This window comes from Coregonus clupeaformis, chromosome 4, assembly GCF_020615455.1.
Source record: "Coregonus clupeaformis isolate EN_2021a chromosome 4, ASM2061545v1, whole genome shotgun sequence".
NCBI classification, from domain to species: domain Eukaryota; kingdom Metazoa; phylum Chordata; class Actinopteri; order Salmoniformes; family Salmonidae; genus Coregonus; species Coregonus clupeaformis.
The window spans coordinates 7,357,415-7,376,399 of NC_059195.1; the positions used below are offsets into that span (position 1 = coordinate 7,357,415).

General features: G+C 48.6%; 1 protein-coding gene across 3 annotated transcripts in view; it reads left to right on the forward strand.

Annotated features, from left to right (window-relative positions):
* Positions 1-18,985, forward strand: part of hdac4 (histone deacetylase 4) — a 198,068-nt gene that overhangs the window by 84,544 nt on the left and 94,539 nt on the right. For 2 of the 3 annotated variants that reach the window (XM_041862710.1, XM_041862726.1), the window contains exons 6-10: positions 15,739-15,870; positions 16,049-16,146; positions 16,646-16,762; positions 17,722-17,917; positions 18,204-18,400. In XM_041862710.1, the coding sequence (XP_041718644.1) occupies positions 15,739-15,870; positions 16,049-16,146; positions 16,646-16,762; positions 17,722-17,917; positions 18,204-18,400 (740 nt within the window). The remainder of the gene's footprint in view (positions 1-15,738; positions 15,871-16,048; positions 16,147-16,645; positions 16,763-17,721; positions 17,918-18,203; positions 18,401-18,985) is intronic. The other variant, XM_041862719.1, reaches the window with a different exon arrangement.

Consider the following 18,985-nt stretch of genomic DNA (forward strand, 5'->3'; position numbering starts at 1 on the left):
GGCTGATGTGGATGTGGTGTTGGAGTCAGGCGCAGGACACAGAAGCTTAGTCCAACAGACTTTACTTGTAAGAACACGACAATACAAAATAACGGGCCTTAACACAACGGAGGCGAGCGATTACGCATACAGTGCGTATATACACAAAATACAAGAGATTACGAGAGCAAATGCACATCACCAACGGACAGGCGGACAACAACACACAACTACAAACAAAACCAAAGGAAACTTATAGGTGACATAATCAATACGTGATATAGAACAGGTGCACTAATCAGACAAAACCAAACAAACATAGATAACATCAGACGGTAGCAGCTAGTACTCCGGGGACGACGAACGCCGAAGCCTGCCCGAACAAGGAGGAGGAGCAGCCTCGGCGGAATCTGTGACAGTACCCCCCCCCCTTGACGCGCGGCTCCAGCCGTGCGCCGACCCCGGCCTCGGGGACGGCCAGGAGGACGTGGAGCAGGGCGCGTAGGATGACTACGATGGAACTCAGTCAGGAGGGATGGATCTAGAATGTCCCTCCTAGGCACCCAGCACCGTTCCTCCGGACCGTACCCCTCCCACTCCACGAGATATTGTAGACCCCCCATCCGACGTCTCGAATCCACGATGGACCGGACTGAGTACGCCGGAGCCCCCTCGATGTCCAGTGAGGGCGGAGGGGTCTCTCTTATCTCATTCTCCTGGAGTGGACCAGCTACCACCGGCCTGAGGAGAGAAACATGGAATGAGGGGTTAATGTGATAGTCATTAGGCAGTTGCAACCTGTAACACACCTCATTCAATCTCCTCAGGACTTTAAATGGCCCCACAAACTGCCGGCCAAGCTTCCGGCAGGGCAGGCGAAGGGGCAGGTTTCGAGTCGAGAGCCAGACTCGATCTCCAGGGGCGTAGACTGGACCCTCACTGCGGTGGTGGTCGGCGCTCGCCTTATGCCTGCGGATGGCCCGCTGCAGATGTACGTGGGCAGCGTTCCACGTCTCCTCCGAGCGCCGAAACCACTCATCCACCGCCGGAGCCTCGATCTGGCTCTGATGCCATGGTGCCAGAACCGGCTGATAACCTAACACGCACTGAAAGGGGGTCAGGTTAGTAGAGGAGTGGCAGAGAGAGTTCTGAGCCATCTCTGCCCAGGGGATATACCCCGACCACTCCTCCGGCCGGCCCTGGCAATAGGATCTCAGAAACCTACCCACATCCTGGTTCACTCTCTCCACCTGCCCATCACTCTCCGGGTGGTAACCCAAGGTAAGGCTAACCGAGACCCCCAAGCGTTCCATGAACACCCTCCAGACTCTAGAGGTGAATTGGGGACCCCGATCAGACACTATATCCTCGGGAACCCCGTAGTGCCGGAAGACGTGGGTGAACAAGGCCTCAGCGGTCTGTAGGGCAGTAGGGAGACCCGGCATTGGAATGAGACGACAGGCCTTAGAGAACCGATCCACAACGACCAGAATAGTGGTATTCCCCTGAGAGGGGGGAAGGTCTGTGACAAAGTCCACCGAGAGGTGAGACCACGGCCGTTGTGGAACGGGCAGGGGTTGAACTTCCCCCTGGGCAGGTGTCTAGGCGCCTTACACTGCGCGCACACCGAGCAGGAGGAGACATAAACCCTCACGTCCCTAGCCAATGTTGGCCACCAGTACTTCACACTAAGGCAGTGCACTGTCCGGCCAATACCTGGATGTCCAGAGGAGGGTGACGTATGAGCCCAATAGATGAGACGATCACGGACCTCGAGCGGCACGTACGTCCGACCCACTGGACACTCTGGGGGAGTAGGGTCGGTGCGTAACGCCCGCTCAATTTCCGCATCGACCTCCCATACCACTGGTGCCACCAGACAAGACTCTGGCAGTATGGGAGTGGGCTCAATGGACCTCTCCTCTGTTTCATACCGCCGGGACAGGGCGTCTGCCTTACCGTTCTGGGACCCTGGGATGTAAGTGATCTTAAAAACGAACCGGGTCAGGAACATGTTCCACCTAGCCTGACGAGGGTTCAATCTCCTCGCTGCCCGGATGTACTCCAGGTTACGATGGTCAGTCAGAATGAGAAAAGGGTGTTGAGCCCCCTCAAGCCAATGCCTCCACACCTTTAGAGCTTGAACCACGGCTAACAGCTCCCTGTCCCCTACGTCATAATTACGCTCCGCCGGGCTGAGCTTTTTAGAATAAAAGGCACAGGGACGGAGCTTAGGATGCGTGCCAGAGCGTTGCGACAGTACTGCCCCAATACCGGCCTCTGACGCGTCCACCTCTACCTGGAACGCTAAAGTGGGGTCCGGGTGTGCCAGCACCGGAGCCGAAGTGAAAAGGTCCTTAAGTTTACGAAACGCCCTGTCCGCTTCAGCCGACCACTGCAAACGCACCGGGCCCCCCTTCAGCAGGGATGTAATGGGAGCTGCCACCTGTCCAAAACCCCAGATAAACCTCCGGTAGTAATTGGCAAAACCCAAAAACTGCTGCACCTCTTTAACAGTGGTTGGGGTTTGCCAGTTACGCACGGCTGACACCCGGTCAATCTCCATTTTCACCCCTGACGCGGACAACCGATGACCCAAGAAGGAGATGGACTCCTGGAAAAACAGACATTTCTCTGCCTTGACATACAAGTCATGCTCCAACAGCCTACCCAACACTCGACGCACCAGGGCTACATGCTCGGTTCGTGTAGCGGAGTACACTAGGATGTCGTCAATGTACACTACCACTCCCTGCCCATGCAGGTCCCGGAAGATCTCGTCTACAAATGATTGGAAGACTGAAGGAGCATTCATTAACCCGTATGGCATGACAAGATACTCATAATGACCTGAGGTGGTACTAAATGCCGTCTTCCATTCATCTCCCTCCCTAATGCGCACCAAGTTATAAGCGCTCCTGAGATCCAGTTTTGTGAAGAAATGCGCTCCGCGTAATGATTCAGTCATACTCGCAATCAGAGGTAGAGGGTAACTGTATTTCACAGTGATCTGATTGAGACTACGATAATCAATACACAGGCTCAAACCTGCATCCTTCTTCTTCACAAAAACGAAACTCGAGGACGCAGGGGAAGTGGAGGGCCGTGTGTATCCTTGTCTCAGGGACTCAGCTATGTAGGTTTCCATAGCCGCCGTCTCCTCTTGAGACAGAGGATACACATGGCTCTGCGGAAGTGCCACACCTGTCTGGAGGTTTATCGCACAATCTCCCTGTCTATGAGGTGGCAATCGCGTCGCCCTCGTCTTGCTGATCACGAGTGCCAAATCCTCATACTCAGGGGGAATGTGCATTGCGGGCACTTGGTTCGGACTCTCCACCGTGGTCGCCCCAACGGAAACACCTAAACATCGCCCAACACACTGGCCAGACCATTCCTTGAGAGCCCTCTGTTGCCACGAAATGGTGGGGTCATGGGTGATTAACCAAGGAAGCCCCAGCACCACGGGATACGCAGGAGAGTCAATGAGGTACAACTGAATAATCTCCTCATGACCCCCCTGCGTCTTCATCTTTAGTGGCGCTGTGACCTCCCTAATCAACCCAGATCCCAACGGGCGGCTATCTAGGGCATGGACAGGAAAGGGTGCATCAACGGGCAGGAGGGGAATCCCTAACTTAGAGCAAAATTTTCGATCAATAAAATTCCCAGCTGCGCCTGAATCGACTAGCGCCTTATGCTGGGAATGAGATGCAACCTGAGGAAATACCACAGGTATACACAAGTGAACAACAGAGAGCTCTGGGTGAGTGGGGCGCCTACTCACCTGAAATGACTCCCCAGTGCGCGACCTGTTGCCTCGATTCCTTGGAGACCCTCCCCAGCACCTAGCCGCAGTGTGTCCTCCATGGCCACAGCTGGTGCAGGGGACGGCCCCCCTCGGGTTCTCTCTCCTTCTTTCTCTAGCGCCAGCACCCCCGAGCTCCATTGGGCTCGGCTCGGAGGTGCTGGGGGATGGAATGGACGGCCCCATCTCGGGACGTCCGCGGGTGGCCAGCAGGGTATCCAGTCGGATGGACATGTCCACTAGCTGGTCGAAGGACAGATTGGTGTCCCTGCAGGCCAGCTCTCGACGAACGTCCTCACGCAGGCTACACCGATAGTGATCGATGAGGGCCCTCTCATTCCACCCCGCATCCGCCGCTAGAGTCCGGAAATCCAGGGCGAACTCCTGTGCGCTCCTCTTCCCCTGTCGGAGGTGGAACAGACGCTCCCCCGCCGCTTTACCCTCAGGAGGGTGATCGAAAACTGCCCTGAAGCGGCGGGAGAACTCCGCGTAGCTGGTGGTGGCGGCGTCTATTCCCCTCCATTCGGCGTTGGCCCACTCCAACGCCTTGCCGGAGAGACAGGAGATGAGGGCGGAAACGCTCTCGTATCCCGAGGGCGCCGGGTGTATGGTGGCCAGGTAGAGTTCCACCTGAAGGAGGAACCCCTGACACCCGGCTGCTGTGCCATCATACGCCCTCGGGAGCGAGAGCCGAATCCCACTGGATTCCGGAGCTGGTCTGGTGGGGCTGGCCGATGGTGGTGGTAATGTAGGAGGAGGTGTGGGCACGCCTCCCCTTTCCCATCGGCGCAGGGTGTTCATAGCCTCCTGCATGGCGGAGCCGAGTTGCTGGATCATGGCCTCCTGGCAGCTGACCCGATCCTCCAGCGACTCGGTCGCCGCCGCTGCTCCTGCTGACTCCATAGAAAGGTGTGTTGTTCTGTCAAGGGCTGATGTGGATGTGGTGTTGGAGTCAGGCGCAGGACACAGAAGCTTAGTCCAACATACTTTACTTGTAAGAATACGACAATACAAAATAACGGGCCTCAACACAACGGAGGCGAGCGATTACGCATACAGTGCGTATATACACAAAATACAAGAGATTACGCATACAGTGCGTCAATACTCTAAAAATACGAGAGCAAATGCACATCACCAACGGACAGGCGGACAACAACACACAACTACAAACAAAACCAAAGGAAACTTATAGGTGACATAATCAATACGTGATATAGAACAGGTGCACTAATCAGACAAAACAAAACAAACATAGATAACATCAAACGGTAGCAGCTAGTACTCCGGGGACGACGAACGCCGAAGCCTGCCCGAACAAGGAGGAGGAGCAGCCTCGGCGGAATCCGTGACAGGCAGCAGGCAGGTGTGAGTGCATCTGCACGCACAGTGAGGTGAAGACTTTTGAAGGATGGCCTGGTGTCAAGAAGGGCAGCAAAGAAGCCACTTCTCTCCAGGAAAAACATCAGGGACAGACTGATATTCTGCAAAAGGTACAGGGATTGGACTGCTGAGGACTGGGGTAAAGTCATTTGCTCTGATGAATCCCCTTTCCGATTGTTTGGGGCATCCGGAAAACACCTTGTCCGGAGAAGACAAGGTGAGCGCTACCATCAGTCCTGTGTCATGCCAACAGTAAAGCATCCTGAGACCATTCATGTGTGGGGTTGCTTCTCAGCCAAGGGAGTGGGCTCACTCACAATTTTGCCTAAGAACACAGCCATGAATAAAGAATGGTACCAACATATCCTCCAAGAGCAACTTCTCCCAACCATCCAAGAACAGTTTGGTGACGAACAATGCCTTTTCCAGCATGATGGAGCACCTTGCCATAAGGCAAAAGTGATAACTAAGTGGCTCGGGAACAAAACATCGACATTTTGGGTCCATGGCCAGGAAACTCCCCAGACCTTAATCCCATTGAGAACTTGTGGTCGATCCTCAAGAGGCGGGGTGGACAAACAAAAACCCACAAATTCTGACAAACTCCAAGCATTGATTATGCAAGAATGGGCTGCCATCAGTCAGGATGTGGCCCAGAAGTTAATTGACAGCATGCCAGGGCAGATTGCAGAGGTCTTGAAAAAAAAGGGTCAACACTGCAAATATTGACTCTTTGCGTAAACTTAATGTAATTGTCAATAAAAGCCTTTGACACTTATGGAATGCTTGTAATTATACTTCAGTATACCATAGTAACATCTGACAAAAATATCTCATAACACTGAAGCAGCGAACTTTGTGAAGACCAATACTTGTGTCAGTAGACATAGCCAACTGTGTTACCTTGTGCCAGTTGTCATGGGTGACACAACTGTTGACACCAGTGACGCACTGCAGTTGCCACCAGTGACGCAGTACAGGCCAATTTCCCCCTAGTTCCCTGCAGTCTTTTGTTCTGGATCATTAGCAGTGTCGTGTGTAGAGCATTGTGTTGGGGCAGATAATAGATGCCAGTAGGTTAGATTATCAATCCAGATTACTACTATGTTTCACCTATGATCTTGACATTCAAGAGCTCTTTGTGACCGTATAAGGAGAGTATTTCAGCATTTTTGCTGTGTTCCTTTTCTTATTTCCATTCTATATTTATAAGAGTTACAGTTGTTAAGATGATATATTTTTATTCAAGAAATATATGGTTCAAGAGTGCAGTAGGGTTTTATAAATCATCACCAACATAAGAACACTGTTGACATGAAAATCACAAGAATACACAACTTTAAACAAAAAGGCTGTCTATGAAACACGTAGTCTGATACCACAGCAGCACTGGTTGGAGATTTCCTGTTTCAAAGCCTTTGAGAAACTCTACTACTTTTTTGTAAAACTCGGAGCATAGTCCCCTGCCTGTAAAGTGGGGTCTAGGCGGTGATTATTCACTTAGCGTCTGGGCTCGTTTGGCCGTGTCTGTCCCTGCTCGCCCAGCTGGAGATCAGCCTCTGTGTACTCTGGACCGCCGACAGCCCTGCCGCCTGTGGGGATGTGGACAGGAATGCATTATCCTGGGGTGTAATCATTAGTGCAACTAAAACACGTTTTTCTATTGGACAAACTCAGGTAGGTCCCTCCCCGTTTGTTCCGTTTGCTTCCGTATAAGAAACGTTTTGCAACAGAATCGGCATAAATAAACACCCCTGGCCACAAGCGGGAATGTTGTGACAGAAACGGGAGAGGGCCAAAGACTGGAAATGTTTAAGATTTGCTACTGTGTGCCTTGTGCTGTTCACTCAGGGAGAACTGCTGTACATCCACATTTTAAATGCTTTATTTGAATCCACAAATAATTTGTGATTAGTACATAGCAGCTCAGCCAGGTACCAGGCTTGTAATATATGTTAGGTAAAGGTATACATTACAACCATATGCATACTCCGCATACTCCATATGCATACTCCCCCCCTCTCTTTTCCTAATGAAAGTCCATCTCCTCATATCACTGAGTGTAGTCGGGTTGTACTTTACACCCCCTGCCCATACAGTCCCATCCCTAACACTCTCCACACTGTCCTCTCCAAACAACCACCCCAGTCCACACCACCCTCTCCAACCACCCCAGTCCACACCACCCTCTCCAACCACCCCAGTCCACACCACCCTCTCCAACCACCCCAGTCCACACCACCCTCACGTCTTTATTCTTTATCATCCCTTTTCTAGCCAACCGCTGAAACCTCATTGCCCTCACTGGGCTCTGCAGATTTTTTTATCTGCGTTCCAGTGTTATTAAACCACTCACGGGTGAAGACTGCAGCGTGTGTCATTTCCCCTTTTGCGACACTACTTCTCTCCGCTCTGCCGGCGGAGGCTCCACATTTTTTATGCTGTCTTATCGCTTTTCCGAGGAGTCTGTCTTTAATGTCAGAGTGAAAATGTCACTTTGCTCATCCGTGTCTCCTTCTCTCCCTCGTATCCACCTCATATCTCTAATATGGAGATTTACAGTTGGAACGTGGGGATCTAAAATCCCCCTACTGTATTTTAAATGTCTTCACTCAGTGGGAGTGTAGGCAGTAATTGATAAGCAATGCCCATACTAACTAACTAGCTTATGAGATATACATTTTGTTACAGTAGATATTCGACAACAAGATATTGGTCATAAAAATATGAATATTGTGTGAACTTATATTCGGATCAAATATCACACTGATAGCAGTCATGTCAGCATATTGAGATGCTAGTTACCTTGGAACCAGTAAGGGATATGTGAAACTATTTATGTTTCTTAGAGTTGGTTGAGTCAGATCTTAGGTAATGCATTAGTCTCTTAATATTTTCAACTGACCCTCAGCGAACAGATGCAAGTAATCAAACCGAAAACAATCTGGTCTCGTGATCTTTTGTTCACCGCTGATTTGAAGATATCACGGACAGGAATCGAACCTAACGAGAAATATACAAAGCACCAAAGAAGTCTCTATTATGTAGACCCACTCAGAATTCAGAAAATTAGCGTAGAATTAGCATCTCCATGTTAATCTTCATGATAATGATGCTCATTCAGGCATCAAACCGTACGATAATCACAGCCCATTCACAATGTGAAGAGGAGCCTCTTCAGTTTCCTGGAATAGCTCTGTTTGACTCACTTGATCGTGCCTGTCTTACTCAATCGTGTCTGTGGTAGTATAATGACTGGACCATCTCCGTCCCTGGAGCTACAGTGGGGAAAAAAAGTATTTAGTCAGCCACCAATTGTGCAAGTTCTCCCACTTAAAAAGATGAGAGAGGCCTGTAATTTTCATCATAGGTACACGTCAACTATGACAGACAAAATTTGGATTTTTAATGAATTTATTTGCAAATTATGGTGGAAAATAAGTATTTGGTCAATAACAAAAGTTTCTCAATACTTTGTTATATACCCTTTGTTGGCAATGACACAGGTCAAACGTTTTCTGTAAGTCTTCACAAGGTTTTCACACACTGTTGCTGGTATTTTGGCCCATTCCTCCATGCAGATCTCCTCTAGGCAGTGATGTTTTGGGGCTGTCGCTGGGCAACACAGACTTTCAACTCCCTCCAAAGATTTTCTATGGGGTTGAGATCTGGAGACTGGCTAGGCCACTCCAGGACCTTGAAATGCTTCTTACGAAGCCACTCCTTCGTTGTCCGGGCGCTGTGTTTGGGATCATTGTCATGCTGAAAGACCCAGCCACGTTTCATCTTCAATGCCCTTGCTGATGGAAGGAGGTTTTCACTCAAAATCTCACGATACATGGCCCCATTCATTCTTTCCTTTACACGGATCAGTCGTCCTGGTCCCTTTGCAGAAAAACAGCCCCAAAGCATGATGTTTCCACCCCCCATGCTTCACAGTAGGTATGGTGTTCTTTGAATGCAACTCAGCATTCTTTGTCCTCCAAACACGACGAGTTGAGTTTTTACCAAAAAGTTATATTTTGGTTTCATCTGACCATATGACATTCTCCCAATCCTCTTCTGGATCATCCAAATGCACTCTAGCAAACTTCAGATGGGCCTGGACATGTACTGGCTTAAGCAGGGGGGACACGTCTGGCACTGCAGGATTTGAGTCCCTGGCGGCGTAGTGTGTTACTGATGGTAGGCTTTGTTACTTTGGTCCCAGCTCTCTGCAGGTCATTCACTAGGTCCCCCCGTGTGGTTCTGGGATTTTTGCTCACCGTTCTTGTGATCATTTTGACCCCACAGGGTGAGATCTTGCGTGGAGCCCCAGATCGAGGGAGATTATCAGTGGTCTTGTATGTCTTCCATTTCCTAATAATTGCTCCCACAGTTGATTTCTTCAAACCAAGCTGCTTACCTATTGCAGATTCAGTCTTCCCAGCCTGGTGCAGGTCTACAATTTTGTTTCTGGTGTCCTTTGACAGCTCTTTGGTCTTGGCCATAGTGGAGTTTGGGGTGTGACTGTTTGAGGTTGTGGACAGGTGTCTTTTATACTGATAACAAGTTCAAACAGGTGCCATTAATACAGGTAACGAGTGGAGGACAGAGGAGCCTCTTAAAGAAGAAGTTACAGGTCTGTGAGAGCCAGAAATCTTGCTTGTTTGTAGGTGACCAAATACTTATTTTACACCATAATTTGCAAATAAATTCATTAAAAATCCTACAATGTGATTTTCTGGAGAAAAAAAATCTCAATTTGTCTGTCATAGTTGACATGTACCTATGATGAAAATTACAGGCCTCTCTCATCTTTTTAAGTGGGAGAACTTGCACAATTGGTGGCTGACTAAATACCTTTTTTCCCCACTGTATGTTATTTTCACCAGGTTTCAAATCAAATCAAATCAAATTTTATTGGCCACATGCGCCGAATACAACAGGTGTAGACATTACAGTGAAATGCTTACTTACAGCCCTTAACCAACAGTGCATTTTTTTTTTATAAATATGATGATCAGTGTGGCAGATGTATTGTTACCTACCCTTACCACCTGGGGGTAGGTTACAATACAATACATTAGCTTAGTGATGAGCTTTGAGGGCACTATGGTGTTGAATGCTGAGCTGTAGTCAATGAATAGCATTCTCACGTAGGTGTTCCTCTTGTCCAGGTGGAAAAGGGCAGTGTGGAGTGCATTAGAGATTGCATCATCTGTGGATCTGTTGGGGCGGTATGCAAATTGGAGTGGGTCTAGGGTTTCTGGGATAATGGTGTTGATGTGAGCCATGACCAGCTTTTCAAAGCACTTCATGGCTACAGATGTCAGTGCTACAGGTCGGTAGTCATTTAAGCAGGTTATCTTAGTGTCCTTGGGCACGGGGACTATGGTGGTCTGCTTGAAACATGTTGGTATTACAGACTCAGTCAGGGACATGTTGAAAATGTTAGTGAAGACACTTGCCAGTTGGTCAGCACATACTCGGAGTACACGTCCTGGTAATCCGTCTGGCCCTGCGGCCTTGTGAATGTTGACCTGCTTAAAAGTCTTACTCACATTGGCTACGGAGAGCGTGATCACATAGTCATCCGGAACAGCTGGTGCTCTCATGCATGCTTCAGTCTTGCTTGTCTCGAAGCGAGCATTGAAGTGGTTTAGCTCGTCTGGAAGTCTTGTGTCACTGAGCAGCTTGCGGCTGTGCTTCCCTTTGTAGTCTGTAATAGTTTTCAAGCCCTGCCACATCCGACGAGCGTCAGAGCCAGTGTAGTACGATTCAATCTTAGTCCTGTATTGACTCTTTGCCTGTTTGATGGTTAGTCGGAGGGCATAGCGGGATTTCTTATAAGCGTCCGGGTTAGAGTCCCGCTCCTTGAAAGCGTCAGCTCTACCCTTTAGCTCAGTGCGGATGTTGCCTGTAATCCATGGCTTCTGGTTGGGGTATGTACGTACGGTCACTGTGGGGACGACATCATCGATGCACTTATTGATGAAGCCAGTGACTGATGTGGTGTACTCCTCAATGCTATCTGAAGAATCCCGGAACATGTTCCAGTCTGTGCTAGCAAAACAGTCCTGTAGCTTAGCATCTGCGTCGTCTGACCACTTTTTTATTAACAGAGTCACTGGTGCTTCCTGCTTTAGTTTTTGCTTATAAGCAGGAATCAGGAGGATAGAGTTATGGTCAGATTTGCCAAATGGAGGGCGAGGGAGAGCTTTGTATGCGTCTCTGTGGTCTAGAGTTATTTTTCCTCTGCACATTTAACATGCTGGTAGAAATTAGGTAGAACGGATGTAAGTTTCCCTGCATTAAAGTCCCCGGCCACTAGGAGCGCTGCCTCTGGATGAGCGTTATCCTGTTCACTTATGGCCTTATACAGCTCATTCAGTGCAATCTTATTGCCAGCATTGGTTTATGGTGGTAAATAGACAGCTCTGAAAAATATAGATGAAAACTCTCTTGGTAAATAGTTTGGTCTACAGCTTATCATGAGATGCTCTACCTCAGGCGAGCAAAACCTTGAGACTTCCTTAGTATTTGATTTTGTGCACCAGCTGTTGTTTACAAATATACACAGACCGCCACCCCTTGTCTTACCGGAGTCAGCCGTTCTATCCTGCCGATGTAGCATATAGCCCGCTAGTTGTATGTTGTCCACGTCGTCGTTCAGCCACGACTCGGTGAAACATAAGATATTACAGTTTTTAATGTCCCGTTGGTAGGATAACCGTAATCCTAGGTCATCCAATTTATTCTCAAATGATTGAACATTGGCTAATAGGATTGATGGAAGAGGCAGTTTACTCGCTCGCCGTCGGATCCTTACAAGGCACCCCGACCTACGTCCACGATATCTCTGTCTCTTTCTCATGCGAATGACGGGGATTTGGGCCTTGTCGGGTGTCTGTAGGATATCCTTCGCATCCGACTTGTTGAAGAAAAATTATTTGTCCAATACGAGGTGGGTAATTGCTGTCCTGATATCCAGAAGCTCTTTTTGGTTATAAGAGATGATGGCAGAAACATTATGTACAGAATAAATTACAAATAACGCTGAAAAACACAAATAATAGTACAATTGGTTAGAGGGCTGTAAAACGGCAGCCATCTTCTCCGGCGCCATTCAAGACTTGTTTGTGGAGAAACTAAAGTGAAAAATTGCTTCTTTGAGATTCTAACGCCATGTTTCGTTGATGTTTCAATGTGAACTTTTAATTTACACTGAAGAAATGAGAAACCATGACTAAAGTCTAGATTTTGAGCAAGATATAGAGTTTGATTTCACAGACAGTGATATTGTTTACTGTTATTTTTGCTTCCTCTGAGGTAATATTCAAACTTCATTCACATAGATAGACATTTCGGAGCGCGAGAGACTGCTAGAGTCAGCAGTGGGCCCCTGCAGTGGGTCTTTTGGCATGGCCGCACTAACACCCTTCAAAGTCACCGCGTCCCGGGGTGAACCCCCACAGGCTCCTCCAGCCTGCAGAGCAGACAGGCCATAAGCCCCTGGTTCTGCCTGCATTAACACTTTACCCCCACCATCTCTCCTCTGAGCGTGAGAGAACCGAGAAAATCCTGGCACGGGCACAAACCTCCATCCATCCATCCCCGTCTCAGCCCTTTCTCCACTCCTGGCTGCCAGCCACGTCCTTTGGCCTAGGCCCGCTTGGTCTGCTTGAGCCACTCTGCCACAGTCCGCCACACCGCAAATTAAGGCTCAGGGCCGAAGGCCCAATTGCAAATTTTACATCTCTCATTTTTTAAGGTCTGTCTTTCCTTGGAACTTTAGTGAGTGTATTATTTATTCAGCAGTGTTGCAGTGTTTTACAGGGGGGACATGCGTTTTATGTGGTGGCTGTTCTAGACAGCTTTTTACTGAAGCATGACAGGAGAGATGTGAACGCTAATACAGCGTTTGCATCTAATCTGTTATTCAAACGAGTGTGTCGACGCTTCTGTAGCTTAACCCACCTTCACCTGTCTCACTTATAAACCTACTAGTCCGTCACGCAACCTGATTATACGACTGTCATCATCATCAAGAATGAGAATCGTCTTCCAATTATCTTCCCTTTTTATCAAAGGTTCTAATGTACCTTCTCTAATACCCATATAATAATAATAATATATGCCGTTTAGCAGACCCTTTTATCCAAAGTGACTTACAGTCATGCGTGCATACATTCTTTACGTATGGGTGATCGCGGGAATTGAACCCACTATCCTGGCATTGCAAGCCCCATGCTCTACCAAACTGAGCTACAGAGATTCCCCTCCTGCACATTCTCACAAAATCCTATACTGCAGTATCTGCCAGCAAAACCACAAATAAACATATCACCCATCTATGGCCAGTTTACATTAAGACAGCTGTTGTGGGTACAAGTAGTCTGCACCACCTTATTGTCAACTACTTCATACTATTGGAAGGGTCAGGCTAATTTGCACTAGATTGCATTATAATTCTTCAGAGGAATTGCCTCTTTGAATGTGTTCCCATACACTCCAGCTGCTAATGCACAACATTCATGACCGGGCCTCCCCTGATCCTGTTAACAAAGACTTTTGGACAAGTGCCCTCCACTTACAAGAAGCGCCGCTCTTTTTTTGATTATCAAGTTTTATAAGTTCAACCGCAAGTTCAGCCCCTCAAATTGAAAGTGCACTTTCAAAAAGTGCATATAAATTATACATTCCACGCACTAAAAGCCCATGCTCGTCCCAAATGGGCCAGAGGTATTCTCTGACTGCACCAAGTGCATTAAAAAAAGGTAATCTGGTCAACTCTTATACCTGTTTTTCACATTCAAGGATACATGAAGTTGAAGGGAAGGGATGGGAAAACCAACAACAAACATTCCCTGACCAAATATCCACTGACTGAAAACCCAGAGAGTCCCATGGGCCTTGTCCAAGTTGATGGCCCTGAGTCCTACGCTAATGAGTGTAGCTTGCCTTTTTTAGCCGGACCCATTTCACACACGAGGTTACGGGCCAAGCCAAAGGGTTAACTGGTGGTCAACGTTTGGTCCGGACTAATTGAAGGGAAAGGAGAGAGAAGAAGGCTATCTGCCTCTCTGCACACAGAAAGCGAGAAAGAACAAAAACGACTGTTGGCAAACCTGAAACGGGCACACTCGTTTAATAGAGAGCATTTGACAACAAGAGCTATTCATTTGCTTGGCATTTAGACTGGCTTGATTAAGCATGAGGTCGGCAAGAGCTGCCAAGACTGGAAACTCGTTCCCCCTACTGCTGCTCGTCCTTGTCACATGTTTGGAGCTCATCTCATCAAGTCTTTTCTCATCTGCTCCATCAGCCTTTCCAGAAGTAGCCCTTTAAGGAGTAGCTTGTTAGCACTAAATGCCTTGAACTGGCTAACCCTTCTGAGGTACCGGGTGAGCGCCATGTGCGGCACTTCATTTGCGGTGATCATTTCATTCTAGGCTCCACAGCACAGTGTGGTGTTTGGCACCATTGATCTAATTGTGTCTACATTGTAAACACTCTCCAGTAAAGGCTCTCTTTTCCGAGCATTTCAGAGAAGTGTGACCTCACCTCAGGTCTCTATTGAGCACAGCTTAGCAGAAGTTGCGCCGTGGGAGGCAGTGTGCTGGGGTCTGGAGTTTTTTCTTGTTTACAGACAGTTTCAGACAGCAGGAAAGGAGAGCGAGAGCAGAGTGACAGGCTTATTTTGCAGCAGAGAGAGAGAACTCTCGTCATTGCCTGCGACTAGAAACCCAAAAGCCCTCTGAGTCTTTGACAGCCAGGAAAGCCAGATCAGCGAGAATCTCTTCAGAAAGATAACAGCCTCTGAATGTTCTCCCACTTCCACAGTTCTGCATACTTCATGTGCAAGACGGAACAGTACATGTCGAACATTTTCACATCGGTCCCTGTTACAGTGTTGTATTCATAACTGTGTTCATTCATGATTAGCAGAAGTATTTGGTTTGATTCAAATGAATCCTGCAAATCATGCAAATCATGGAATTGCGAAATATAACACTAGTCGTGTGTCTCTCCACTCTCTCCTTTTTGAGTGTTTAGGAATCCAGGCCCCTTCACCCTCACTCTCTTCATCTTTGTCATGGTCAACCTTTATAATACTGTTTGTCCTCCTGTGGCTCTCAACCCAATGAATTTTCCTCTCAAGTATGCCCTCAGTGGCGATGCCAGCAAAAAGGCCTTACTAAGAACTGCATATTCTTCCATTTGGAGGGCGATTTCTGTCGTCTGTGTTGTGTATGTTATGCTCTCAAGCGTGGTTTTAATGGACCCCCTCTTCCTCTCTCTCCCTCTCTCTTCCTCTCTCTCTTCCTCTCTCTCCCTCTCTCTCTTCTGCTCTCTTCCTCTATCTCCCTCTCTCTCTTCCTCTCGCTTCCTCTCTCTTCCTCTCTCTTCCTCTCTCTCTCTCTCTCTCTCTCTCTTCCTCTCTCTCTTTCTCTCTCTTCTTCTCTCTCTTTCTCTCTCTTCCTGTCTCTCCCTCTCTCTTCCTCTCTCTTCCTCTCTCTTCCTCTCTCTTCCTCTCTCCCTCTCTCTCCCTCTCTCTCTTCCTCTCTCTCCCTCTCTCTCTCTAGCCTCTGAGCCCAACTTGAAGCTCCGGTCCAGGCTAAAACAGAAGGTGACAGAGCGCAGAAGTAGCCCACTGCTACGTAGGAAGGATGGTCCAATAATCACTACTGCCAAGAAGCGCTCTCTGGACATGGCTGGTAAGCTTCCGGCGCACAACTCATCCCAAACGGAATACGTTCCATCTCGCACAACCCTTGCATCTATAACTTTAGTGCTTTTCTGTGGGTTGAAATCGATAGGTTTCCAACCTGGTACCTTGATCAGTATGCGTGTTGTGTGGGAGCCTCATGTCTTGTGTTTTTTGTCTTTTTGCAGAATCGGCCTGCAACAGTGCACCTGGCTCGGGCCCCAGTTCGCCCAACAACAGCTCCAGTAACATCACCAATGAGAATGGCATTGCTAGTCCAGTAGAGGTAAGCAGCCACTATAACTTTAACCTACATCAAGCTGTTAGCTTGCTGTGACCATGCAGAAACCATGGGCTTCTGATATACTCTTCTCTTTTCAATCTGCTTTAATGTTGACTCTTCCCAGTCACATTGCAGAGGACTGTTTGCTTAATATGTTGGCTCACACTATAAGGCATGTGTGCGCGTGCATGCGCATGTGCTTACATGCTTGTTTGATCCGGTGTGACTGTTTGTTTGTGTGTGTACGTATGGGTGCTTGTGTTTGTTTGCGTGTCTGTGCACATGAGGGTGTAAATGCAAGTGGCTGTGCATAGAGTATGTGTATCTCTATCCTTGTCAGTGTTTGAGTCTCTGAGTGTGTGTCTCTGTAACCAACATGTGCTCCAGACTGCCCGTGTAGACAGGAGGCCGCAGGGGCTGTGTATTTTTGAAGAAGGGTCTATTTATCTGGCCAGTGTTTGAGTGTGTGTGTCTCTTTGACTGTGTGCTCCTCTGTTTCTAGGCCTCCCTGGCCCACAGGCTGGCCAGCCGAGAGGGCCCCTTGAGCCAGCTGTCTCTGTACACATCGCCCTCACTGCCTAACATCACCCTGGGCCTGCCAGCCACCGGCCCGTCCAGCGTGAGTTCATACACCCACTTTCTGTCTGTCTCTCACTCTTTGTGTTCTTTCTTTCATTCTTTGTCTTGTCTGTTCATTCTTTCATTTGTTTTCTGTATATTTTTCATTGGTTTGTCTTTCGTTAGTTAGTATTTTCTTTTTTTCATACTTTTTTCTCGCTCTGCACTCTACTGTATCTCTACCCAGACATCTCACTTTCTCCCTTTTTCTCTCGCCCACATTCTTCCTTTCCCTACTACACTCTCTCTCCACTGGCTTCCCCTCTCTCCCCAATGTCTTCTTTTCTCTCCCTAGCTCTCGCTTTCTTTTCTCTCACTCTCTCCTTCCTTTCTCCTCTCCTCCATCACTTTGAGGGCTTGCTTGCGCACACAGGCCTTTCACAGTGGAAGACTCCACATAGCAGGGGCCCTGTCTAGACCTAGTCCATCTGCCATATGTGGCTTTTCAGCCCCACTTCCATTTCAGAAAGGCCCCATTGAGAGACAATGACCAGCAGTAGGTCAGTGACGCACGTTCTATCCCCTCAGACGGCCCATTCAACGTTTGTATTTTTTTGTAAGGAATGTCCCCCTCTCCGTCTCCTTTTACCCCCCCTCTCTATCTCTCTCTCTCTCTCTCTCTCTTCTTTCTCTCTCTCTCTCTCTGTCTCTGTCTCTCTCTCTCTCTCTCTCTCTCTCTCTCTCTCTCTCTCTCTCTCTCTCTCTCTCTCTCTCTCTCTCTCTCTCTCTCTCTCTCTCTCTCTCTCTCTCTCTCTCTCTCTCTCTCTCTCTCTCTCTGTCTCTCTGTCTCTACATGTTTCCAACTCTTCCAAGTGAAGTCAGGCAGGGTTATTAGTTCACTGTAGTTCACTGATATACAGTATTTTGCCCCATAATGTATTAGAGGGAAATACACTACACTTTGGTCTGCATTTAGGGGCAACTTCCACCCGGCACCTGCATATTTTTTCCTCCTTTCAGATGACGTCAGGCCAGCAGGATGGTGACAGGCTATCGATGCATGAGAGGCTGCAGCAGGGCATCCCCATAACCACTCCCTTCATCCCGGGGGCCCACCTGCCCTCCTACCTGACTGACGGGGGCTCGGCACACAACCCCCTCCTCCACCACATGGTCCTCCTGGAGCAGTCCCAGAACCCACTAGGTCTGTCCTGCTGTAAGCATATCCACTCCGTCTCAGGCACTATCCAAAGCACATCATCCCAAAATCCTGGTTTCGAAGGACCACCTTCCATGGTGGTGTCAGTGGCGGCTGGTGAAAGGAAGACGGCTCATAGTAATTTCTGGAATGTAATGAGTGTGTTTAATACCGTTCCACTCATTCCATTCCAGCTATAACAATCAGTCTGTCCTCCGGTTTCAACACCAGACTCCACTTAGTGGGTCCCCAATGTTACTTGTGGCTCATCCTCTTAATGTTGTCGGTGTTTCCTGTGTTTCAGGCCTGGGCGGGCTGCCCTTGCAGTCGCCCTCCATCCACAAGCTGCGTGGGCAGCACCGTCCCCTAGGAAGGACCCAGTCGGCCCCTCTGCCCCAGAACGCCCAGGCCCTGCAGCAGCTGGTAGTCCAGCAGCAGCACCAGCAGTTCCTGGAGAAACACAAGCAGCAGTTCCAGCAGCAGCAACTGCACATCAACAAGGTATGTGTGGTGTGTGTCTGGGAGGAGGTGGTGGGTGTGGGGGCGGGTGTGTGTGTGGGAGGGGGTGGGGGCGTGTGGGCATGTGTATATGCGTGTGTGCGAGTGTGATTGTGTACATGTGTAAGTGTCTGCTATGTCATTAAGCAAAAGCAACACCCCCCCATCACCAGCAGCAGTAACACAACAGCTGTACATCGGCTAAGTGTTTGTCAGAGTCTGCCTGCCCTGCGTGCATGTTCCTGTGCTCGCTTCTTCCATCGCCATAGCAACTACCTCATATGGAGGAAGCCACTTCCTTATATGGTCACACAGGAAGCTCAGTGTGTGTGTGTTTGCGTGTGTGTGGTGATTAGGTAGGATAGAGAATCATAAGGCCGGAGCAGGGTGGGGGCGTAGAGAGATAATTATTGCTCTTTTTTTCTCCTGTGACGTGACATTCCCTGAGGATGATATGCTATTATCCTCTGAGTCTCTGTTGTTTTCCCCTACTTATGTCCCTCACTGACACATGGCCACATATTACCAAATTATACATTTACCACAGAACTAGCAAGTAATCCATGTGGTTTTTCGGTGGTCAGCGAT